The 20812-nt window shown below is 37.8% G+C and overlaps 2 protein-coding genes across 7 annotated transcripts in view; both read right to left on the bottom strand.

The window, feature by feature from the left end:
- TNFAIP8 (TNF alpha induced protein 8) overlaps positions 1-5784 on the bottom strand; it is a 60058-nt gene extending 54274 nt beyond the window's left edge. Inside the window, exon 1 of the mRNA XM_027652623.1 lies at positions 5770-5784. The gene's annotated coding sequence lies outside the window, so the exon portion shown is untranslated. The remainder of the gene's footprint in view (positions 1-5769) is intronic.
- A 1765-nt stretch (positions 5785-7549) lies between these two features.
- DMXL1 (Dmx like 1) overlaps positions 7550-20812 on the bottom strand; it is a 73621-nt gene continuing 60358 nt past the window's right edge. For 4 of the 6 annotated variants that reach the window (XM_027652457.1, XM_027652455.1, XM_027652456.1 and 1 more), the window contains 11 exons: positions 20152-20238; positions 19601-19722; positions 19341-19482; positions 15528-15578; positions 15189-15249; positions 14567-14694; positions 14304-14396; positions 13212-13303; positions 12301-12353; positions 10591-10808; positions 7550-10200 (listed from right to left, as the gene is read on the bottom strand). In XM_027652457.1, coding sequence (XP_027508258.1) covers positions 9976-10200; positions 10591-10808; positions 12301-12353; positions 13212-13303; positions 14304-14396; positions 14567-14694; positions 15189-15249; positions 15528-15578; positions 19341-19482; positions 19601-19722; positions 20152-20238 — 1272 coding nt within the window. In that variant the 3' untranslated portion in view covers positions 7550-9975. The remainder of the gene's footprint in view (positions 10201-10590; positions 10809-12300; positions 12354-13211; positions 13304-14303; positions 14397-14566; positions 14695-15188; positions 15250-15527; positions 15579-19340; positions 19483-19600; positions 19723-20151; positions 20239-20812) is intronic. The other 2 variants (XM_027652458.1, XM_027652459.1) reach the window with 1 other exon arrangement.

The following is a 20812-nucleotide window of genomic DNA, read 5'->3' as shown; positions in this document are numbered from 1 at the left end:
TGGGGGACTGCAGATTGTGCCTGAAGGACTGCACCCTGTAGAAAAGTGACCCACGCTGGAGTACTTTGTGGAGAGCTGTTGCCTGTGGGATGGACTCACATTGGAGAAGTTAGTGGAGGACTGTCTTCCTTGGACGACCCCACAGGAGCAGGGGAAGGGCTCCTCTCCCTGAGCAGCAGCAGGAATGGCATATGACAAAGTAACTATAACCTCCCCCCCCATTTCCATCTCCCTGTACCACTTGGGTGGAGGAAGTAGAGCTGGGAAGGAGGGGATCAAAGTGTTTTTAAGATTTATTACCCTGCTCTGATTTTATTAGCAATAAATTCAGTTAATATCCTCAATATCCTGTTTTGCCTGTGACAGCAATTGGTGAGTGATCTCTCATGGACCCCATCTGAACTCATGAACCTTTCACTTTATTTTCTCTCCCCTGTCCAGTTGTGGAGAGGAGTGATAGAACAGCTTTGGTGGGCGCCTGGCATTCATCCAGGGTCAACCCTCTACACACTGGAATGCTTTCAATAAGTCAAGAGGCAGGTATATATTTTAGACATTGTAACAAAAAAGTTGAATCTCATCTTAGATCATGTCACTATTTATGGCTGCTGGGGATAAGCCTTCTGCTACACAATGGACTATTTATGGATGAAAAAGATTTTCTGCAAAACTCACATTTTGAAATTGGAACACAGCAGAAGATTTATGAGCCCAGACATATCTTTTATTTTTATACCTTCCACTATAAAGGTTAACATTTTCAATGCCCATGTCCATAAGAAAACAGTAGCAATTATTTTATTCCCCCCCTATCCCATCAACAATAGTACAATGATAACAATGACTTGGTTATGTCTTAGATTTCTGCAGAACTGGCAAAAGCAGGAAGTTAAGGTTTTGTTTCTTTTAGAACTGAGTGATGGTAGCAATGTAATCATGCCAGGTGTGCTAGTTAGCACACCCACCCAACTCCCGACAGAGAATGCTTCTCATCACCTGAAGCCTAGTTTTTAATATCTTTTTTTTCAGGATTTCAAGATTAACCTCCAGAACTTCAGCTGTACTTGTAGGTAAAGTAAGTTCTTCAGGCAAGTATAATATTCTGCAGTAATGCCAACACAATTCTGATAGCTCAGTATCATGGATCAAATTGAAAGTGGTATGAGAGTTGGGTCCAAAAGAACTTCCTGCAGCCAGAAACCAGAGCGAAATTCCTTTTCATGGAGAATCAGAGTGGTTACATACATTGTATTTCACAACTGATCATTGAAATGTGGTAACATTTTGTTTGACAAACTCCAATTAGTATGTATTTGGAGAAAATTACTATTTCCTTCTTAAATAGTGTTTTATCTAACAGATGGGGTTTTTTTGCCTTGCTGGATCACTTATTATTACTTTAAAAGCCTTTCAAGACAGTCAATTTTTACAACCATATCTGTGTGTTATATATATGTTGGAAAGGACAAAGGGTTTGAAAAAATCTGGTAACCAGAAGATTTTATTTCCTTCACAAATTAGGCATTCAACTTCAAAGCTCAAGGGACAAACATATCTGAAGATCATCACATGCAGGTATAAGCTTTTTCAGTTTAGAGCTTATTTTTCTGCTTCTCAGTGCCTTACAGTTTAATATATCCTTTCCTTTTACATGTATATACTAGAGGAATAACATGAACTACAGTTACAAGGTTTTCTTTAGTTCAGTTATTCAAGACAGTCCACCCCGAATGCATCTGAGCCCCAGTAAATTCTGTGGACAAAACAGCCAGCAAGAAAAAACATCTTGTCTCTATAAAAATACTTGATTAGCAGGAAGTTAGTTTACAAATACCAGATGAAACCAACTAAGAGAAAGTAAGTATGTAAAATCTTCAACCACAGAACACCATCCACTTCTGTTTAAAAGAGTTGGCTTTGCTTTCCCATTTCCTGAATTCCTCTCAAGACCAAGTCCTTAGGAGGGCACAGCATTCAGACAAGCTCCTGTAAGGCTGCAATACTGCAGCAGAAAATAAGCTATTAGTTGAGGAAGGCTTAAGCACACCATACAATTAAAATCTTAATACTGATCCAGGTAATATCAAATCCATATGGTAAGTGTAATTTCCACAAATTCATTCTGAATTCTGGGGCCTCCAGACATGGATACAAATACAAATACTCTGCTGTGGATGTAGAGAGCACAGCCCACTACTCACACACACACCTCCTCCACATGATTTAACACCCACCACTCACTCAGGGTCAGACATGTATCCAAACTACTACCACCAGCAACAAGGCTGATTTCCACAGGGTAACACTACTGCACCCCCACATTCTTCACTGCAGTATTTCATAAGTGGGAGAAAATGACAGGTTTTAACATATTCAGTTTTGTTGATCCTGTAACGCAAAATGAACTTCAAAAATATTTATTTAAAAATACGCAATCCCATTTCTGGAAGAAAAAAGAGATTTTGGATTAAGCTGGGCATATTTAAAACTAAAGTTCAGCTGTCAGAAGATATGCTTTTAGTTAATGAGAAGACATTGAAAGAAATGCAGATTTTGGTACTAATGTCTTCTGGACTTACTCCTCCACATACATCTTATTAACTTACCAATGCCAGCTACGGGTTTTATCATCTATAAGGCATGTAACACCTTTTAAGTCCCTGTGAGGTTTGCGGGAGAGCTGACACACTCACTTTTCACTATCTGGATTTCTAAATAAAACCAGAATTGAAATTAAGGAATAGTTTTAACTTGTATTTTTTAGAAGTTATGTACTTTGTTTAATACTTCATCTCTCACACCTGCTTTACTAAAGAGATCCCAAGAACCATCACAGTGAACTAAAGAAAAAGAAAGAAGTGATGTTTTGGTCTGAAGCGATAGTGTCAATCATCAGTTCAGAAAACAGTACCTGAAGCACAGGATTAACATCTTCTAATTTAAATCATGTATTCTGCAGTTCTCCCCCTCTTTGAGGCTTGTTAAGAAGTGCTAAGGAAACATCCAATTGCTACCACCGCTCTGCAAATTGCACACCTCAATCTCAGAGCACAGAGCTTGCTCCTGAGTGGGGGGGAAGTCAGTCTTCAAGTTAAAAAAGGAAATTCTGGTTTGAGCAAAACATTACTTGAAAAAGAATGTGTAAAAATGCTGTGTGAAACTTCCTGCTCACATGCTTAACTGACAAAATGCCAGCTTAAATTCTACTTGAACATAAATAACATTTACTCTGGGTCTTATGATCTGAAGATGCTGGAGGCATAAGAGAAAAAAAATAAACATAACTGATTTCAAGGCCATTCTCACTTTCTCTGATTACAAGGCCAGTCTCAAATAAAGAGGCCTAGATTTTGCACTCCATCACAGCTGAAGAATGTTGTAAACATTTTTATTAGAGATAAAATTGACAACATGGCTGCTCAGGGCTGTGAACAGATGGACACAAAAAAAACCCCCACACCAACCCTAAAAAGTCCCCTAGTTACTTTGCCATTAAATCATCAGTTCCTGGAGCACCACTTACCGTATACTGGTACTCCAAACAAAAGACAAGAGCGCCAGAATCTGGCAAAGTGAGATACACATTACCAGAATATGTCTTGACACTTGCTCAAGCTATATTGTGTACAAGAAATACTTTCCCTAGGAGAAAATTCTTCCTATATACTTGATTTTCAGTAGAATTTAATTTTGTTCATCACATCAATCTGATTCACGAAATTTTCTGGAAAAGGTAAAAAAGAAAGCCTAAGAACAAACTTAAACAAAGCATAAGGAGTTTGTCAGTGGAAGAAGATTAAGTAGTTTAAATTATCTGCCCAATGGTGGGAAAATATAAGAAATGGCAAGAAATCTACCTACAAAGGCAATGGGAAAAGAAAGACAAAAAGAAGAGGAGCAAAGTCCAAATGCCTTGTGTTATACCTTACGGATGTAAGAACCTATAACCAAATTTACCCAGACAGCGGTCAAAGCTTCTAGAATGTAATCAATAGAGAAGAAAGCTGTGGGAAACATACTACCAGCCATATAGATTAAGGAGGTTGTGTAAACGGATATATACAACAGCAATATCATAACAAATACCACTTGGTGAGGTTTTTTTCCATCTTCTTACCTTTCACATATGAGAATTATTAAAAAACACACAAGGGAATTCTAGGCCAAAACCTCTATTAAAAGGTAAACTCAAGAGTGAGTTCTGCAACCTGGAAGAAAATTAATCTTAAAAAGTAATTTATCTCAAACCAGCTACTGTTTATATTGTTATTCAGTACTCCTGTTATTTGTATAAAAATAATCTGTAGGTATCCCTTATCTGCTTTAATGATTATTAGGCATTTTACTGTCCATCATTTGGTGGACTCATCTTGATGTACTGCAATAAGACACCGACTAAAGCTGAGAATTCCCAAACGATTATTTCCTCAGCCTTTACAAGCAGTAATTATTATTCTTTAACCTAGTAGCAATTATTTAAAGAATATTCAAAATAGACAAATTAAGTCATAAAGTACACTGAAATCTAGGTATGGTCAGATTAGACTAGTTACTATTTAACGGAAATGAGCAGCTTCCTGTTGTCAGGCAAACAGCAAGCAACTTCCATTTCAAGCTGCAGTATTTTACGCTCCTGCAAAGATCTGCACCATAATTTTCATTTCAATAGTATTCCACATGAAATTTGCTTCCAGATGAAATAAAGACAAGTATGGAAATACAGTAGAACATTTTAGTTCCTTCTTCCTGCTTTTAAGCATGTCCCAAGTTCACCAAGTTTTGTCTTCCAAATACAGGTCTTGGACCTCCTTCCACTGCAAAACTCCTTCTCTCTGGATTTTTTGCGCTTGGTTCCACTATCAGTGCTCTTTCAAAGCAAATTTCCTATTTAGAGATGACGAGATAAACAGAGCTGGCAGCAGTCAGCCCAGCCAGTGAGTGCTAATAGCTCCTCACCTGGCGTATCCAACTGCTTGGGGAAGTTCTAACCTGGCACTTTGCAGCGTGAGTGGTTTTACTACGCAGTTACGTGAAGCAACTTCCAGACGAGCACAACGTAAATACGACACGTGCAGACGGAGCATCGCTTGGGCTGCTCTTTGTTTCGCCCATGTGTTTGTGTTGCCAGGTAGGGCTTTGAACATGTACAGAAGAGACACGTGTGTCTAGAGACACACAGACCTCCAGCGCGGAAGGTCTGACCATCCCGGCTTCTAGAAGGGAAAAGCCCGCACTGAACCGTGATCTCTTTCATTTAATTAGTAGTACGTAAATAAGATACAACTAGCTCTAGTGGCAGAATTTCAGGATTTTTGCTAGTAGTACCTCAAACCCAAACTCACGCATCTCAGAAAAGTCTTTTCTGAGACTTACAGACCAACAGCATCACCACACTTGTTGTCCCTGCCTCAAGACCCCCAGATCAGTCCTGTGCCCGAGCACACCCTGGCGAGGGGGACGACTCACTCCGGGCGAGCAGAAACACTTCTGAAAAAACAGTAAAGAGCTACCCGGGAGGAGCGGCCCCGTACAACCTCCACCCACACACATCGACGCGTGGCCAAACTTTCCCAGCGCGGCTTTGGGCGGCTCCCACCTACGGCTCCGCCGCACCGAGAGCCAGCGGGGCAGGAGGCGGCAGCGACCCGGCCCCAGACCCAGCCGCGAGTTCCAGCGGCACTGCCGGGGGCCCCAGCGGGCGCACAGGGCAGGGGCCGGGCAGGGGGCTGGGACAGGGCCGGCCCCCGCGGAGCGGAGCGCGGCACTTACTGTGTGGTGGCGGGGCGGGGGCGGCGTTGCCTCCGCGGGGCAGCGGCGGGAGCGGCGGGGCCGAAGAGGTGCGGGCGGTGCAGGCGGGCGGCGATCGCGGCTCCCCGGCGGGGCCGCGGGGCGGGGCGGCAACAGGGCCCTGCCCGCCCGAGCCCCGGGGCCGGAGGCGGGAGCGGAGCCAGCCCAGCCCCACCCGCCCCGCCGCGGGTCGCACCCGAGCCCCGCCACCGCCCCTCGCCGCTACCAAAGGAGGAGTTACAATTAGTACAAGGGCAAGCCCTGCATGCTGAGGCATTTTAAATTTTGGCAGCAGCTTTCTGCCGCCGGGCTCGTTGCGTGCTCTACTCATGCCCAGTGTACGACTAGAACAGGGGAACTGATCCTTGTACCTCTGCTGAAGGTGGGAACACCAGAGGGGTGAAGCTCCCCAAGACCTTCAACGGTTTTCAACTTAAATGAAACAGAAAAGGGATTTAAAAAGTTAAGTTGTGGCAGACACAGAGCGCCATCACTACATCGACCCATTCCACTGCAAAATGACTTAGTTGTACTCAATTCCGCCAGTTACACACTGAAAAGAAAAAAAAAAAAGAAGAGCACACAACCCTCCCGAAATACCAAAGGCTAGTACAAGGAAAGCTAAAGTACGAGAAGCTAAGGTGTGCGGGGGCGGTGTGTGGGGGTGCGGTCAAAACCATGCACATTTTACACCTAAGAGTGAGGAGGAATAAGAAACACCAAGAAAGTTGGTAAATCAATATCTTTATTTTATAGAAAGTAGATTGATCGTGTGCTGAACCTGCCATTAGCGGTGGTTTTGCTATTTTTAATAAAAATAAACATTTGAAAAAAAATTACCTTAGAGAAGTTATCATCTCCAAGCTTATCTCCATTTAATCACTGTTGCTTTTTTTGTAACTATTGCAACTAATCTAACACTGGGTGCTCTTAAGAGAAGGGAGTGGTACCTAATGTAGGATATCTGAACAGTTTATTTCCTGCAACTGGTAGCAAGGTTCCTAAAATGCAGTAGAACATGTATGACTTCACATTGCACCACTGTAGCATGGTACAAAATCTGCATCTAAATTCCATTTTTCTCCATAAACATCCTGCAATGTCAGCTGTCAGGTGAGAATTTGCTAGTGAAAAGTCACACGGCAAGCCAGTTTAAGTACCCAGATGGCCAGAGTTTTAAACTTCCACAAGTTACTGAAGTAATCCCAGAGAATTTGGATCACATATCTGTTTGAGGTAACTGAACCAGTTAGCAACACAAGAATGACGCACTCTGATAGCATTATGTATTGCTACACAGACAAACACAAGTCACAACTGCCAGTCTATAATATTTAAAAGGGACATTATCAACTACATGCCAAGTTATTTTGTCTGGACAATAAATTATTTTTGATTAAGCACTTGTAAATGCAAATTTTACTTTCGATCTGTGCACAGAACCCTCCGCAGGCACTATCACCCTTAAGTTTGAGTAACTTGCATAGCAACGGGGAAGAAGCATTAATTGCTGGAGGACAAAAGTCAGTGGAAGTTGTTAAGGGCAATAGCTGGAAGAGTTTTAAGTTCAGTTCTCCAATGACTAGGTTTCAAGTTGACAGTGTCCCTTTAAAAGTTTCAATTACAACAGAAGTTAACTCATTTTGACTCCATCATTACAAGAAAACTACCAATAATTTGTCTTACAATAGTTAAACATCAATGAACACTATACAAGCAAACAACTGATTCATAAATGAAATAGCAGCAACATGGAATTCTAGAAGGTTGAGTTTCTGCAGGATTTATTGGAAAGATTATAAAGATGTGGCAAATACATTGTGATTTTACATAATTTACTTCTGAGAATAGCTTATAGTAACTATAAACATTATTGAAAATGTCTGCTCACGGTCAGTACTATTCTGGTATAAGCATAAGTTTGCCAGGATTTTTCATAGTGCAGCTTTACTCAGAAAAATGACAACATCGTATGTCTTGGCAAATTACATACAAAAACTGCTCAGTTCCCAGATGGTAAGACAGCTTTTTGTGATTGCCAGCACAATAAACTTGAGCTTGAAATATTAAAGCTAATGAGATATAAATATTTAAGGACAAAACATCAAGGACATAATTATATAATACTGCCATGATTTTTGCACATGTAACTTTTTTAGTTCAGTGGATGTATAAAACTGATGCATGTATATAAGCAGCTACAAAGTCACGGTTTCAGCTGATTCTAAAGGACTGTGCTACTGTTTACTTCACTGTTTTCCTTCTTCCATAAGAACACAGGATATTAGAAACTCAGCCACTGAACAGACACAACATACCCATTGGGCAAGTCTGTTTTGTAAGGTGGTGTCACTTTTAGTCACTTTTCTGGTCCATCACTGTACTTAAACTGTTTTGTTATCAAGTTCGATTTCAATCTAGTGTTAAGGAAGAACAAATACAATTGAATCACTGAACAGCTGTACCAGCTTGAAATGCTGTCACATGTTTCTTCATGGCAAAACATTCACATTCTTTTTATTGCACAATTTGAAAATTCAGGTTATGTGCATAAAAACCTTCATAGTGTTTGCACTGCAACTTGCGAAACATACATTTAAAATGACCTTAATACATTTTACAAAATCTTTTTAAACAACTTTATATTCTTAAGATAAAAGCATCCTGAGAATGTTACATAGTTCATTTTACAAGCCCTTCATTTCTGCTAAGCTTTGTTTATCCCCATAGTTCCTAATTTGACAAGTTTATTTTACAGTTAATATCTTGGTGCTATATTTCACAAAATATCTTTTAGCAAAAAGTACACCACTGGCATTCAAGTAATCCAGCCTCACATCTAATTTACAAATTAAACCTCTGTCAAGCTCTCAAGTAAGGAAAAGTAAACCAAAATACAGAAACAGTTTAGCTGACTAAAAAAATGTAAAGGCCTTGCGCATTAATAATTTGGTCAAACGTTTAAGTTATGCAGTTTAACATTTTGGCAAAAAATACCCCAAACTCCATCTATCCTTTTCAAATTTTTTTCTTTCACTTGACACCAGATGTAAACATACAGTACAAAGCCTGACACTGGTGAAGTAATTTGCTGTTGAGTTTTTTCCTTTTTCCTTTTTTTAAAGTACTTAGGAAAAGCAGACAAACAAGAATGTAAGTGCTAAGAATGAACTGAGTATCTTTGGGCTAAATAAAAACTCTTACTGGAAAAAAAAAGGCAAAAATAAATTAGGTTGGGTTTGGGTTTTTGTTTCCTCTACATACAGCTAAATAAATAGTCTTTGAAGAAATTCTAGTGCCATATCCTAAAGCAGTATCTTCCTGTATCTTTTTGATCAAGACTAAGGCTTCACACATAATCCTGACGATTTTACTAGGAAGATATCCATTCATATTTACATTTTACTTTTGTAAAGGGAGTGTTCAGGATTAAAAATATATTTACTTTGAAAAGGTAAGCCTGCCATCCTGATGGCAGTGATTTTAGCTATAGAACAGAAGACAAGTTACAGAACATCCTTCAGTTTCTTATACCCAGATGAGAGGAAGGAGATCAGGCAAGTTAAGAGAGGTAAACAGCCTGGATTCCAGGAATGGATACAGAGAGTGGCTCGTTACATGAATGCTTGCATGACGAGGAGCATTCACTCCTATGACTTTGTTTCTCTTCTACACACAGGTATAAATTTTTATTGTCAGCTGACTAAATAAGTTGAGAAGAGAGACAGTTACGGCTGCCACAGTGAAAAAGAATATTACCTAAGGTTTCCATTTGGACAGACATGCTTTTAGAAGGTGGCCAGGTGTTGAATATAAGCAGAGGTCATGCCCAGATGGTACACTCCTGGTGGGAGTGTAACTACCTCAAAAGGAAGAATAAACCACTTCAGCAACATCTTAATAATATTATAACTATATAATTCGGAGTCCTATATAGCTTTTACTTTAGGCAACGATCAAAATCTGAAGGACTTTGTTAATCTTTAAGGCATTAGTGCATCAGGGACTAAAAGCTCCAGGTAATAAATACAGGGTTGGGGGTTGGGAGGTCAAAGGGGAGAAAGGAAAAACCAAAACATCTTTGTGTCACAAGCTATCCTTGTGCATCTGCTTTGTTGGTTAGTGCCAGGAAAAGCATTTTCAGGGATAGCAGAAAGGGGAATGTTATTCACTATTCTGAGAAAAACATTAGATCATAAATTTCACATCATTTTTTAACACATCCTTTAAAGGGCTGAATCTATCAGGTAAGATTCTCATCTTTACTGTTCCATCAGCACCACAGGAGAATATGTGATTTGCTGGTCCTGTCTCAATTTGCATGACTCCCGTCCCAATGTTTCTGAAGAGAGACTGTCGAGCATGCTCATTGATGAAAGTGTGAAGAAGATTAAACGTAGAAAGACTCCACACCTGAAAGACCATCAAAACAACAATCTTTTATAAGGAAAATTACCATGATCTTAAAATTCAGCAGTCATGAGTCGTGGAGAAACTGGACTACATTTTGCCTTTATTTTTCTGACACTAACTGTAAAAGAAAAATATGTAGCAATATGTAATGACAGAGTTATAGAATATCAATATGCATTTTCTATAACAGGGTATATATATATACAGGGACTTTTACACTAATTAAAAGGAAGACTGCAATGTAAGACTAATATTTCATAATTAAATTAGTAAATACGAAAGTCAGGGTTGAGAACAAATGCAGTACATATGACATCTGATTGTTCCACACTGGTACCAGATTCTTTCTGAATGTACACATCATCTCTGCTCCCTCCCCCTCATTAGTACCTTTATGTTGCCTTCAGCAGATCCTGTGACAAAATACTCTTCTGTAGGATCAACAGCAATTGCTTTGACTGGAGAATCATGACTCTGAAGTAACTGTTGCTGCTGTTTTTGTCGAAGATCAATTACACATGTAAAGCCTTTTCTGCCTCCAGATATTAACAGCTGATGTTTTGGAGCATATGCAAGCACAGTTGCTCCACTATCATGACAGACAAAAGCTGAAAGCCAAACCAAAGGAATTTAAATAAAACACAGTACTAACTTCAATTCTCCATCAACCTCTAACGGTTGAAGACAGTAGCAACAGTGATGCTATAATTCAAGTGATCACAACCAGCCCATTTGTTCCAGTATCATATATATGTAATCCCAGGTTCACATCAGCCATTCTCAAGCTATAGTATTCTCAAAAAAATACTTTTCTTTTTATCCTTTGCAATCACAAACTTTAATCCCTGACCAGAAACAGATTATTTTCAAAGTCTCTAATGTTTGTTATTTTAAGGTATATAATTTTCATCAAAAATTCCTCCTAAACTACTTGCCCAACTACCTTAAAAGTTTTCACTGGTTATTTTACTGATAATTTGGTGCTTTTCACACTTATTTGGATATATCTACTCCCCCAAATGAGTGGAGGAAGTGAATGAAAATTACAATTTCCAGAACAAAGCTTAGTATATTGCACTTGTAGTTCAAAGGGTCTCCAAGTTTCTATTTAGAGATTGCATATGTCCTTCACATACAATCAAGCATTCATCATACTGTAAGTAAACGGAGTTCGCAACTCTCTGATCTTAATTCTGTATTTCAGATTTTGAAATTTGTTGTATTTCTTGCAACAAAGTATAAGTAATAAACCTAATGAAACCTTGCTAAATATTATATCTCAAAAAGCATGCTTATATGAATAACTCTTCTAAAGCATATTTGTAATACTATTTCTGGATACTATTTATCTATATAAACTATTGACAGTATTTGGCATAATACACAGAATAAAAGTGCCATGGAAGTGGACAATCTTTGAGGGCAAAAATGCAGTACAAGTAGAGCAGTTAAGTTCATCTCTTAATTCAACTGTGAAATTTACTACACAAATGTGAGATCTTATTTGTATATCCACTGGTCCAATATTTTCATAAAAATATCAATATTTTCTATAAAATTAGGTGTGTTTATTCATATACATATCTTCAGACAACTGTTTTGTAATCATGTTCTCATGTCTTTATTTGGTCTAATATTTAATTAATAAATTTTGGGTAGCGGCACAGATTTATGAATACAGATACAGCCACAGGAACTTAAACATAAGGAGGCTGTTGATGCATGTTGTACAAAAACATATAACCGTGCTAAAAACTGGGGTTCTGACAATGTTATAGCTATTGTCTTCTCAATATGCTACTCACTACATGGGGAAGCTGCTCAGAACCTTTTAAAAAGGAACAGAAATGTTTAGCTGTCAGGGGTTGCCCTTGTGGTGCAAAGGAAGGTGCTCATGTGTGTGAAACCGATCATTTATACAGAGAACTAAACAGTTTCTCAAGAATCTGGTTTTATGTTCCTGCCAGTGCACTCACAAAGAGCAGTGAAAGATGCTTTACTGCTAATGCTAAAATTACTTCCCACAATAACTTTTCCATAGACACAAAAATACATATTTTTTACTGTGATCAAATATTTTGGTGGTTGTATTTTGCTTACCATGCACCAAACTATTTGTGGGTGAAACCAAAGTATCCCAAAGACAAATATTTCTGTAGGAAAAAAAAATGCAGTTTAAATCAGTGACAAATGTTCTAAGGTATTTTGAACACCTGAGAAGCCATCTGAACCTTAAAAACAGTCTTTCAATGATTACTTTTGAGTAGATGTCAAATTACTTCCATAGTTATACATATACTGCACGAACATGCCTTCTACACAATCATTCTATAACTGGCTTTTCTCATAAAGGATTCCTATTGAGATGACGATCTGCTGTAGCTGAACTCACAGGAATGTCAGCAGTTGTTGATGTTTCTTGATCAATACTTACTTACAAAAATAAGTGTGAAATGAAGAGCTATGCTAGTTGTAATTTAAGACAGGCTTGTATGATAAGAACAGAACAGAATAATTCAGCTGGAAGTGACCTAGAAGGATCATCTAGTCCACCTGCTTGACACCTAAGGGGTGACCAGAACTTAAAGCATGTTACTAAGAGCCAAATGTCTCAATCATGGAGAGGCTTGGGGCATAGACGACCTCTTAAGGTAGCCAGATCCAGTGTCTGAACTCCCTCTTGGGAGAGAAATATTTCCTGATGTCTAGTCTGAACCTCCCCTGGCACAGTTCTGAGCCATTCCCCATCCCATCATTGGATCCCAGGGAGAAGAGCTCAGGACCTCCTTCTCTCCCCCTCTCATAGGGAACATGAACAGTTTTGTGCTTCCTTACAAAACCTCCTTTAAAAGACACATGAATTTAGCTGCTAACCTTGCTTCTTTCCCCCTCCCACAAAGAAAGAAATCAAGTAGAAGTACAGGTGGCTCTTAAACTACTGAAGAAGAATCATCAAAAAAACAAAGCGGCAGAGAGAAGGTATCTTCATGTATTATCAGAGCAGTTCTTACCTGTTGTCAGAAGACAATCCTGCTGTGGCTATCAAAGATGATGAACTGATGAAAACAAAGTCATTGGCTGTCTTGTTATGACATTGCCACATCTGAAAAATTGCAGTTTAGAAATTAATTAAAAAGGAAATGTATTTTGTACAAGCGTGAATTATTAAATCTCCCTGAGAAGGTACGCTGTTCAAAAGCATATAAAGGTATTGGTATGCCTTGTGAAACTCTTAATTTTTCATGAAAGTATACTTTCCAGCCCTGCATAACTGTCAATTACAGAATCATAAAATGACAGAATATGCCAAGTTGGAAACGACCCAGAGGAATCACTGAGTCCAGCTCCTGGACCTGCACAGCACCCTCCCCAAGAATCACACCATGTGCCTTGAGAGCATCGTCCAAGCGCTTCTTGAACTCTGTCAGGCTTGGTGCTATGGCCACTTACCTGGGCAGCCTCTTCCAGTGCCCAACTACCCTCAGGGTGAAGAACCTCTTTCTAATATCCAGCCTAAACTTCCCCTGACACAACTTCAGGCCATTCCCTTGGGTCCTGTCACTGCTCACCACAGAGAAGAGATCAGTGCCTGCCCCTCCTCTTCCCTTCACCTGAGAGCTGTAGACTGCCATGAAGTCTCCCCTCAGTCTCCTCTTCTCCAGACTGAACACACCAAGTGACTCAATCCTAATATGGCTTCCCCTCAAGGCCCTTCACCATCCTTGTTGCCCTTCTTTGGATGCTCTCTAACAGCCTAATATCTTTCTTATATTGCAGCAGCCAAAACTGCACACGATATTCAAGGTGAGGTTGCACCAGTGCAGGACAATTAACTGACAACTAACAATTACAGACTAGTCTCAATGAACATTAAAGTTATTTCAGATCTAACATTGCATTTTCTACTCTCCACTTAGCAAGTATGATTAGAACGTAAGAACTTGTCTGTCAGACATATCACAGAATGGCAACAACACATAATTTATTCCTGATTAACACTGATTATCAGCATAATCCCCACTCTCTCCTAACTGTTCTGAAGGGGTAAAGAAATAAGAGAGCACAACACAAGGTTATGGAAACTAATTTAGTTTTCAGCTTACCAAATATGGCTTAGGTGAAGTTCCAGTAAGCGGGCAACATTTCCAGTTTGTCTGATATAAACTTATATATCCATCAGCATCAACAATTCCAAACTGAAAGAAAATATATACTCATAGTAAATACATATGTATTGCAAAGAAAATGCCCACAATTCTTCAAAACTACTTTAGATTTGAAGAATGTGAGTTTCTGTTAATTTGCAATTATACTGGGGGGAAGAGAGAAGAGAAGAGAATAAGTACAGAAACATTCTGTCAGTTACCTTATTTCCTTGGTAATTGAATCTCATTCGAGTTACCCTTGAGTTGCCACCAGATCGAAAACAAGTGATTTGCTGAGCATGACCCCATTCAAACATTCTTACACTACCATCTTGAGCACCTGTTAGGTCTGCAACAGAAAATATTTACATGACTTTTCACAGGTGTTTTAGCTTTTAAAATTTTAAAAAATCTCACATCACCTCAAAGTTACTAGTGCCAAACTATGTGCCATAGTACCTGGCTTGGTGTAGGAGTAGTAGGTACCACTGGAACTTGTGTTATTCATTATTTAATTAAGAACTATATTTAGATGGTACTGAAATATTAAGTTATTTACATGGAGATAACATATTTTTCCCACTATCTTTCACTCAAGTGACAAATGAAACAAAAATACTTTTTGCTATAAAAATATCCCTGTTTCTAAAGGCTATTCTAAATCCCCCGGTATTGTTTTTTAAAATGATAAATAGTTTCACTAAAATATGGCTTACAAATAACTTTCATATAGGTAGATTGCCGTGCTAGTATAAAGTAGCATACTGAGAAACAGGCCAATAAGAAATATATAGTCTTTAGATAACTTTTCTTGTTTTTTTTTAAAAAAACCCCTGAACTTACAGTATGGTAGTGTTGGGTGAGAAGCCATTCTTCTGACGTTATTAATAGCTTTCTTGAGCATCTGTTAAATATACAACAAAATAGAAAAAAAATTAACAGTACTGCTGAACAAAAAGTTATTGAACTGGAGAATAATTAGTGATTGTAGAGAGTTGTCTCCTATCAAATTTCTTACTGAAAGCAAGTACTGGGTTTAGAGATTAAGACAGAAGTCAGTTTCTTCCAAGACTAGTGCACATTTTAACACTTTTGCAGCTTTATACATCTAGGTAAATATTAAATTTTTGCTTCAGAAATGTATGGATCCAAACATAAGCACTCCTTAGACTGCAATCTTACCTCTTTTCTTGCCAATTCCTTTCTGATTCCATTAAATTTATTGGAATATTCCTGAATATTGTAAGATAAGCAAAACAGAGGCAGAAGCATGTAAAGAAAGAGGTAAACAAACTTTAACAGAAGTAAAAAATAGGAAGGAATATATCTATTTCAAGTCTAGTTAACTTATTGCCATTGCTTGGAAAGTGGTTATTTGTGGCCATCCAGAATAAGCAATATACCTAGTAACTGGCATTAAAAAATAAATAATAATAAAAACTTCTTCAAAACTTTCTGTAATTTTGCAAATACAGATCCAATGACTTTTCAGTAGCACTTTTGTTCCTATGCTCCACACTTCACAACGTGCATTGCCAAGATTGCTGTTTACATTGCTGTTTTTCTTATTTTATTAATTCTTACTGGGAAAAATTCAATGTATGAAGAGGCCCGGAGACATTAGACAATTATGTTTAAACCTCATCTAATTAAATTGTACGCCCAACCCACAAAAGGAAAAAAACCTGCAGGGATTTTTTCATTATAGAAATATATCTGTGCCTGTGATCTCTCTTCCTTCTTTTTCTATTAATGTATGTCAAGGTTGAGTTTTCATTCTTTTGTTTCTTGATAGTTCTTCTCAAAAGTATCTGCCTACTTTGAGGACTGTCTTTCCTCAGAAAATTTTTGGACTCTGTTAGCTCATGCATGTATTATTTACCTGAACATTTGAGAAAGGCATAATTTTATATTTGAGCCAGGTGCTAACTTCAAATGAGAACACAAATGAAATTTTGTTGCCAGAGCACGCACCTTCAACACAGCAGCTTAACACTTACTACACACCAATATCAAGCTGGCATTGAATTACTTTCAAAGAATCATTTGGATTGGAAAAAACCTTTAACATCGTATTGAATCCAACTGTGACTTTCAAGTGCCATAACTTTGTGCAGTATTTTGAAACTGCTTGTCATGAAGCAGTAGATAGTGATCAGTATTTCAAGTATAAGATTCTCCCTTGCCTCCAATCATATCAGGTTGTCAACTGGAAGGAGGCATGAATTACAAATTTTCATGTGTTTTTCATATGATCCAATGAGTAGAAAAGTAATATTCTCTAAATTATCAAAAGCAAAAATGAGGAAAAGCACTTGGAAGGTAAATAATTTATTTTCTTGCTAAAATTTCCCTGGGTTTGGATTAATGGAGAAACTGCATGCTCTTGATTACATCTGGAAGCAGATTTAGGTATTTTAATTCTCAAAGCTTTATTTCACAAGACTTTCCTAAAGATAAAAAGATCTTCAATTATGTATTTTCCTTTTTATTCTCTTTAAGTACTTTAAATGTCAAGGAAAAATGTCAAATGGTTTGGTAAAAATATATACACATTTTAAGGTTTAGGACAAGACAAGAGAGGATGATATTCTTCAAACATTTACTGATTGGTGTGTGCATTTATAATTGCAATACTTTGTTCCCTAAACTTACAACTTATCTCTATGAGTAAATGGAAGAACAGTTATTCAGGTTCACTCTAATTCTCCACTAAAATGAAGGGCTCTGTTGAGTTTTACAGCCACCAACTTTTACCCAGAAGTTAGTGGAAGTCATTTTCCTTCATTCAACAGACAAGCACACATCACAATCTCTTAACCCATGATGGATTATGCTTTGGAAAAATGCAAACTTACAGAAACATGCCTTTGAAAGACTGCTAACATAACTCTCTGGTGCAGCATCTCCAATTTAGAAGACACACAATTATCAAGTGCAAATACTTCCATTATTAATATAACTGACATTTGAGACTGCTAGCCCTTACTTTCCCCTTACAACAGCTGATGGCTAGAACACTGATTACTTTGCTGGAGAACTGGGTGCGTTGGGTCTAATGTACAGTAAGCCTGAAAGAATAAAAAAGCTCTTAAAATCCACCCCACCAGTTGTTAAACAGGTAAATAATGGTGTGAGTCACAATGCCTTGTATGAGGAGCTGTTGAGAACATTACCTGAGTTTCAAAGCTGTAGGTACATACTAGTACTTCAGTGCCCTCTTAGAAACACCTCCTGTAAGAACTGTGTGAACACATTGTGTCTGATGGTGAGCCTCCTTACTTACCCTGTATGAACTGTGCAACAGGAAACAGTGAAGAGTAACAAAAAAAACCTTAGAGCTAATAAAACATTAACTGCCTGAGTATCATCAGTCTAATAGTCTCCCTTGCTGATGAAAGTGAAGCAAAGACAACAAGACTGAGAAGCCAGTTATGGTAGAGAACAGTGGGCTATAACTACTAAATGGGCTGCACATTATGGAAAAGCAATGATGACAACAAGGATCAGAAGTAGTATCCGAAGGAACAAAGTAGTAAATAGTAGCGAAGGAAAGATTTTAGTGAAGCTGCTTTTCTTCCAGGTTTGAGTCCTTCCACAGCAACATTATTTTCTCCCAAGAATCCCTATATCTTCCTGCATTTACTTTGTCCTTCATTGGGTACCTTTGTGTTTCTTCCCTAGTGGGCAGGTGTCGTTCTGTGCTGTGGTTGGTTCTCTGCCACAGTCAAACAGTATGCCAGACAAAATTTAGGTCCAAAGTTTAACAGCAAATGCATTCAACACAAGCATAACTAAATATCTTTAAGATGAAAGTTCTACTACATACAAAATAAAAAGTCAGGTAAGTGTAGTTTACATAATAGATTATATACTTAACGTTGAGAAACACAAACACAAAAATTCATGCATACTTTTATATATAAATAGAAGTGAGAGGAGAAAGTAGTGAAGGCATTCAAAGAATACTTGCAGAAGAGATTGTGCTAACAGCTGCAACACTGGAAACTAGGATCAGTATTTCCTAAACAGAAGGCAGAGGTATAGGTACTGGCACAATACCAACTTCCATGTGTGGATAACATTATCACTCTTATAATGCTTATTCCTTATTTACTTCTCCTAATCAACACATATTTTCAAAAATCAAATACAATATTAATTAACATATGGTTATTTCATTCTGCCACCAGTTATAGACTTGCTTTGAGCTGTTAAATTACACAAAATGTAGCCAAGTCCCAAGACTTAATGCATTCAGTTATCCAGGAAAACTCCACATTTGTGTGCAGAAAGATCAAGAGATAATGGTGCCTTGTATGACACTTTCAGCCCAATTAAGTGTCTCCAAATAAGCATCTCCCAGCTAACTAATCAACAGATCTGCATTATTAGACAGCATCTATGCTGCACAGGAACTAAGATAATTGTAGTCTAGCCATTGACATTGTTATCACTTGATCTGAATTAAATTTAACCTAATAGCTTTTTGCTCAGGGCCAAGCTTCATTCCAGACACAAAATCATTCCTAAAACTCAGACTGAAGCTGAAGATCACACTCAAAATAAAAGCTACTTTAACATTTAATTTAAATATTTCTACCCAATCCTTACAAATTTACAGCCTGAAATCTGCTGAATATACACTTATTAGATAGAGCATTTCGCTTCAAAGCCACCAAAGAACAATTTAAGAAGCAACTTCTTACCTAAACCCTGAATCTTTATTTTTAAATTATGCATCATAAGTAAAGAAAGCATATATGGCTTGTCTAAAGGCTTTGCTTGCTTAGTTGGTGTCCCCTAAATTATGTGCAGTATTTATAATAATAATCTATTATGGGAATTGTTATAAAAAAATCCAGCTCGTCTTTATTACACTGACAAGCTACATTTACTTACACGCTAGTTGTAAAATACAACTAGCAACACTGCACAGACAACAGGAGATAAGCAGATAGAATACACGAAGGTAATCTTTGACAAGTGACTTACCACAGATGCACCCCTGCCAGTTTGTGTACTACCAAGCCAGGGCATATTGATAGGTGTGCCAGGATTACTATGAGTATAAGGAGTAGTTCCCTGAACATTTACCAGATCATCACGAGCATGTATAACTAAGAAATCATCAGCCCTGTAAATGAAAAAAGCACTGTAAGTTAAGATTCCAAACAGCAACATTAAATACCATGTTTTGTTTGTCTGAATTAACCACAGTCAAAGCTCTGATATTGAAAACAAAGAACATATACCCTTTATTTTCTATTTCCACATCATCATCAACCCAGGTATAGATTTGCGTAGCTAAAATCGCAGACACATCTAACTCTTGGATATCATGACTTGATGCTATTGCAATGCAGTTCCGATTTGCCTGAAAAAAAGTAAAACACAAAATGGGAGATACAAAAGGAAACCTCAGAAAGGGGTTTATTTTAGTTTTCTATGGTTATGGCACCGTTGTTCACACAAATACACACTTACTCAATTTATAAAACCCCAAACATATATGTCTGATCTATATATGTTTAAACTTGACTCCTATACACAAGCTTAAAGAAAAAGTAGACATTCCCTCAATGTACTGCACAATAGAAAAAAAAGTCAATTTGTAGTAGAAGTGCTTAATTATGAAAAGGTAATTATGAAGTGCTTTTGAGAAGGGAGTGCTAAAAGTCCTGTGTGCTAAAAGTAGCTAAAGGTGCTGGCTAAGCTTATCTCACACATTCACAATGGGACTACCATCAGTGTTATCAGGTGGAAGTACAAAACGATTAGATTATTCTACCTCCTTTACACTCACCTTATTGACTGCAAAAGCAGTAATGATGTCAGACTCTTTATGTATTATTCTTGCCTTGCCTCCTGGGTATCCCATATCTGTTTCTATCTGTATTTAAAAAGTAAAGCACAATTAAAAACAAACTTCTATGCAACACTGCTTTTTAATGAAAGTACAGAGACCAAACACTGTTTCATATGAAATTTCTTTTTTTTTCTTCATTTGAATTCTAAGAAAATTCAACAAATACATCCTGTAACAATTATGGTAAATCTATTTTGTGTAATAATCTACTTCCAACTGCCATGTTGAGATCACCACAGCAACAGAGAAAGTGTAATTTGTCACAGAAGTCACAGTTCTATGTTCGTTCTCAAGTTTTTCAGGGATGCTGAAAACCAGCAAGGCTGCGTACACACTTGCTGTTGATGACTAAAATTTTGAATCTTGATGTTTTGCTCTCAAAAAATTTTGTTAAGTCTTTGCAGGCTCTTAGGAAACACTTTTTGCCACTGAAACTGATGAAATAGTACAAAAGAAGATACTGGCAAGCTCCTGAGCAGGAAAATAAATTTGAACTTTGTCAGCTTATCTATTCACATTTTTCCACAATTGAATAAATCTGGAATTCTGTACATTGAAGTATCACAAACTTTTTACTATTAGATATTCTTTTTTTTTT

Source organism: Corapipo altera, unplaced genomic scaffold, assembly GCF_003945725.1.
Source record: "Corapipo altera isolate COAL_440 unplaced genomic scaffold, ASM394572v1 61286, whole genome shotgun sequence".
Taxonomy (NCBI): Eukaryota; Metazoa; Chordata; class Aves; order Passeriformes; family Pipridae; genus Corapipo; species Corapipo altera.
Note: the sequence above shows the minus strand (reverse complement) of the source record. Positions and strands in the feature narration are given on the sequence as shown.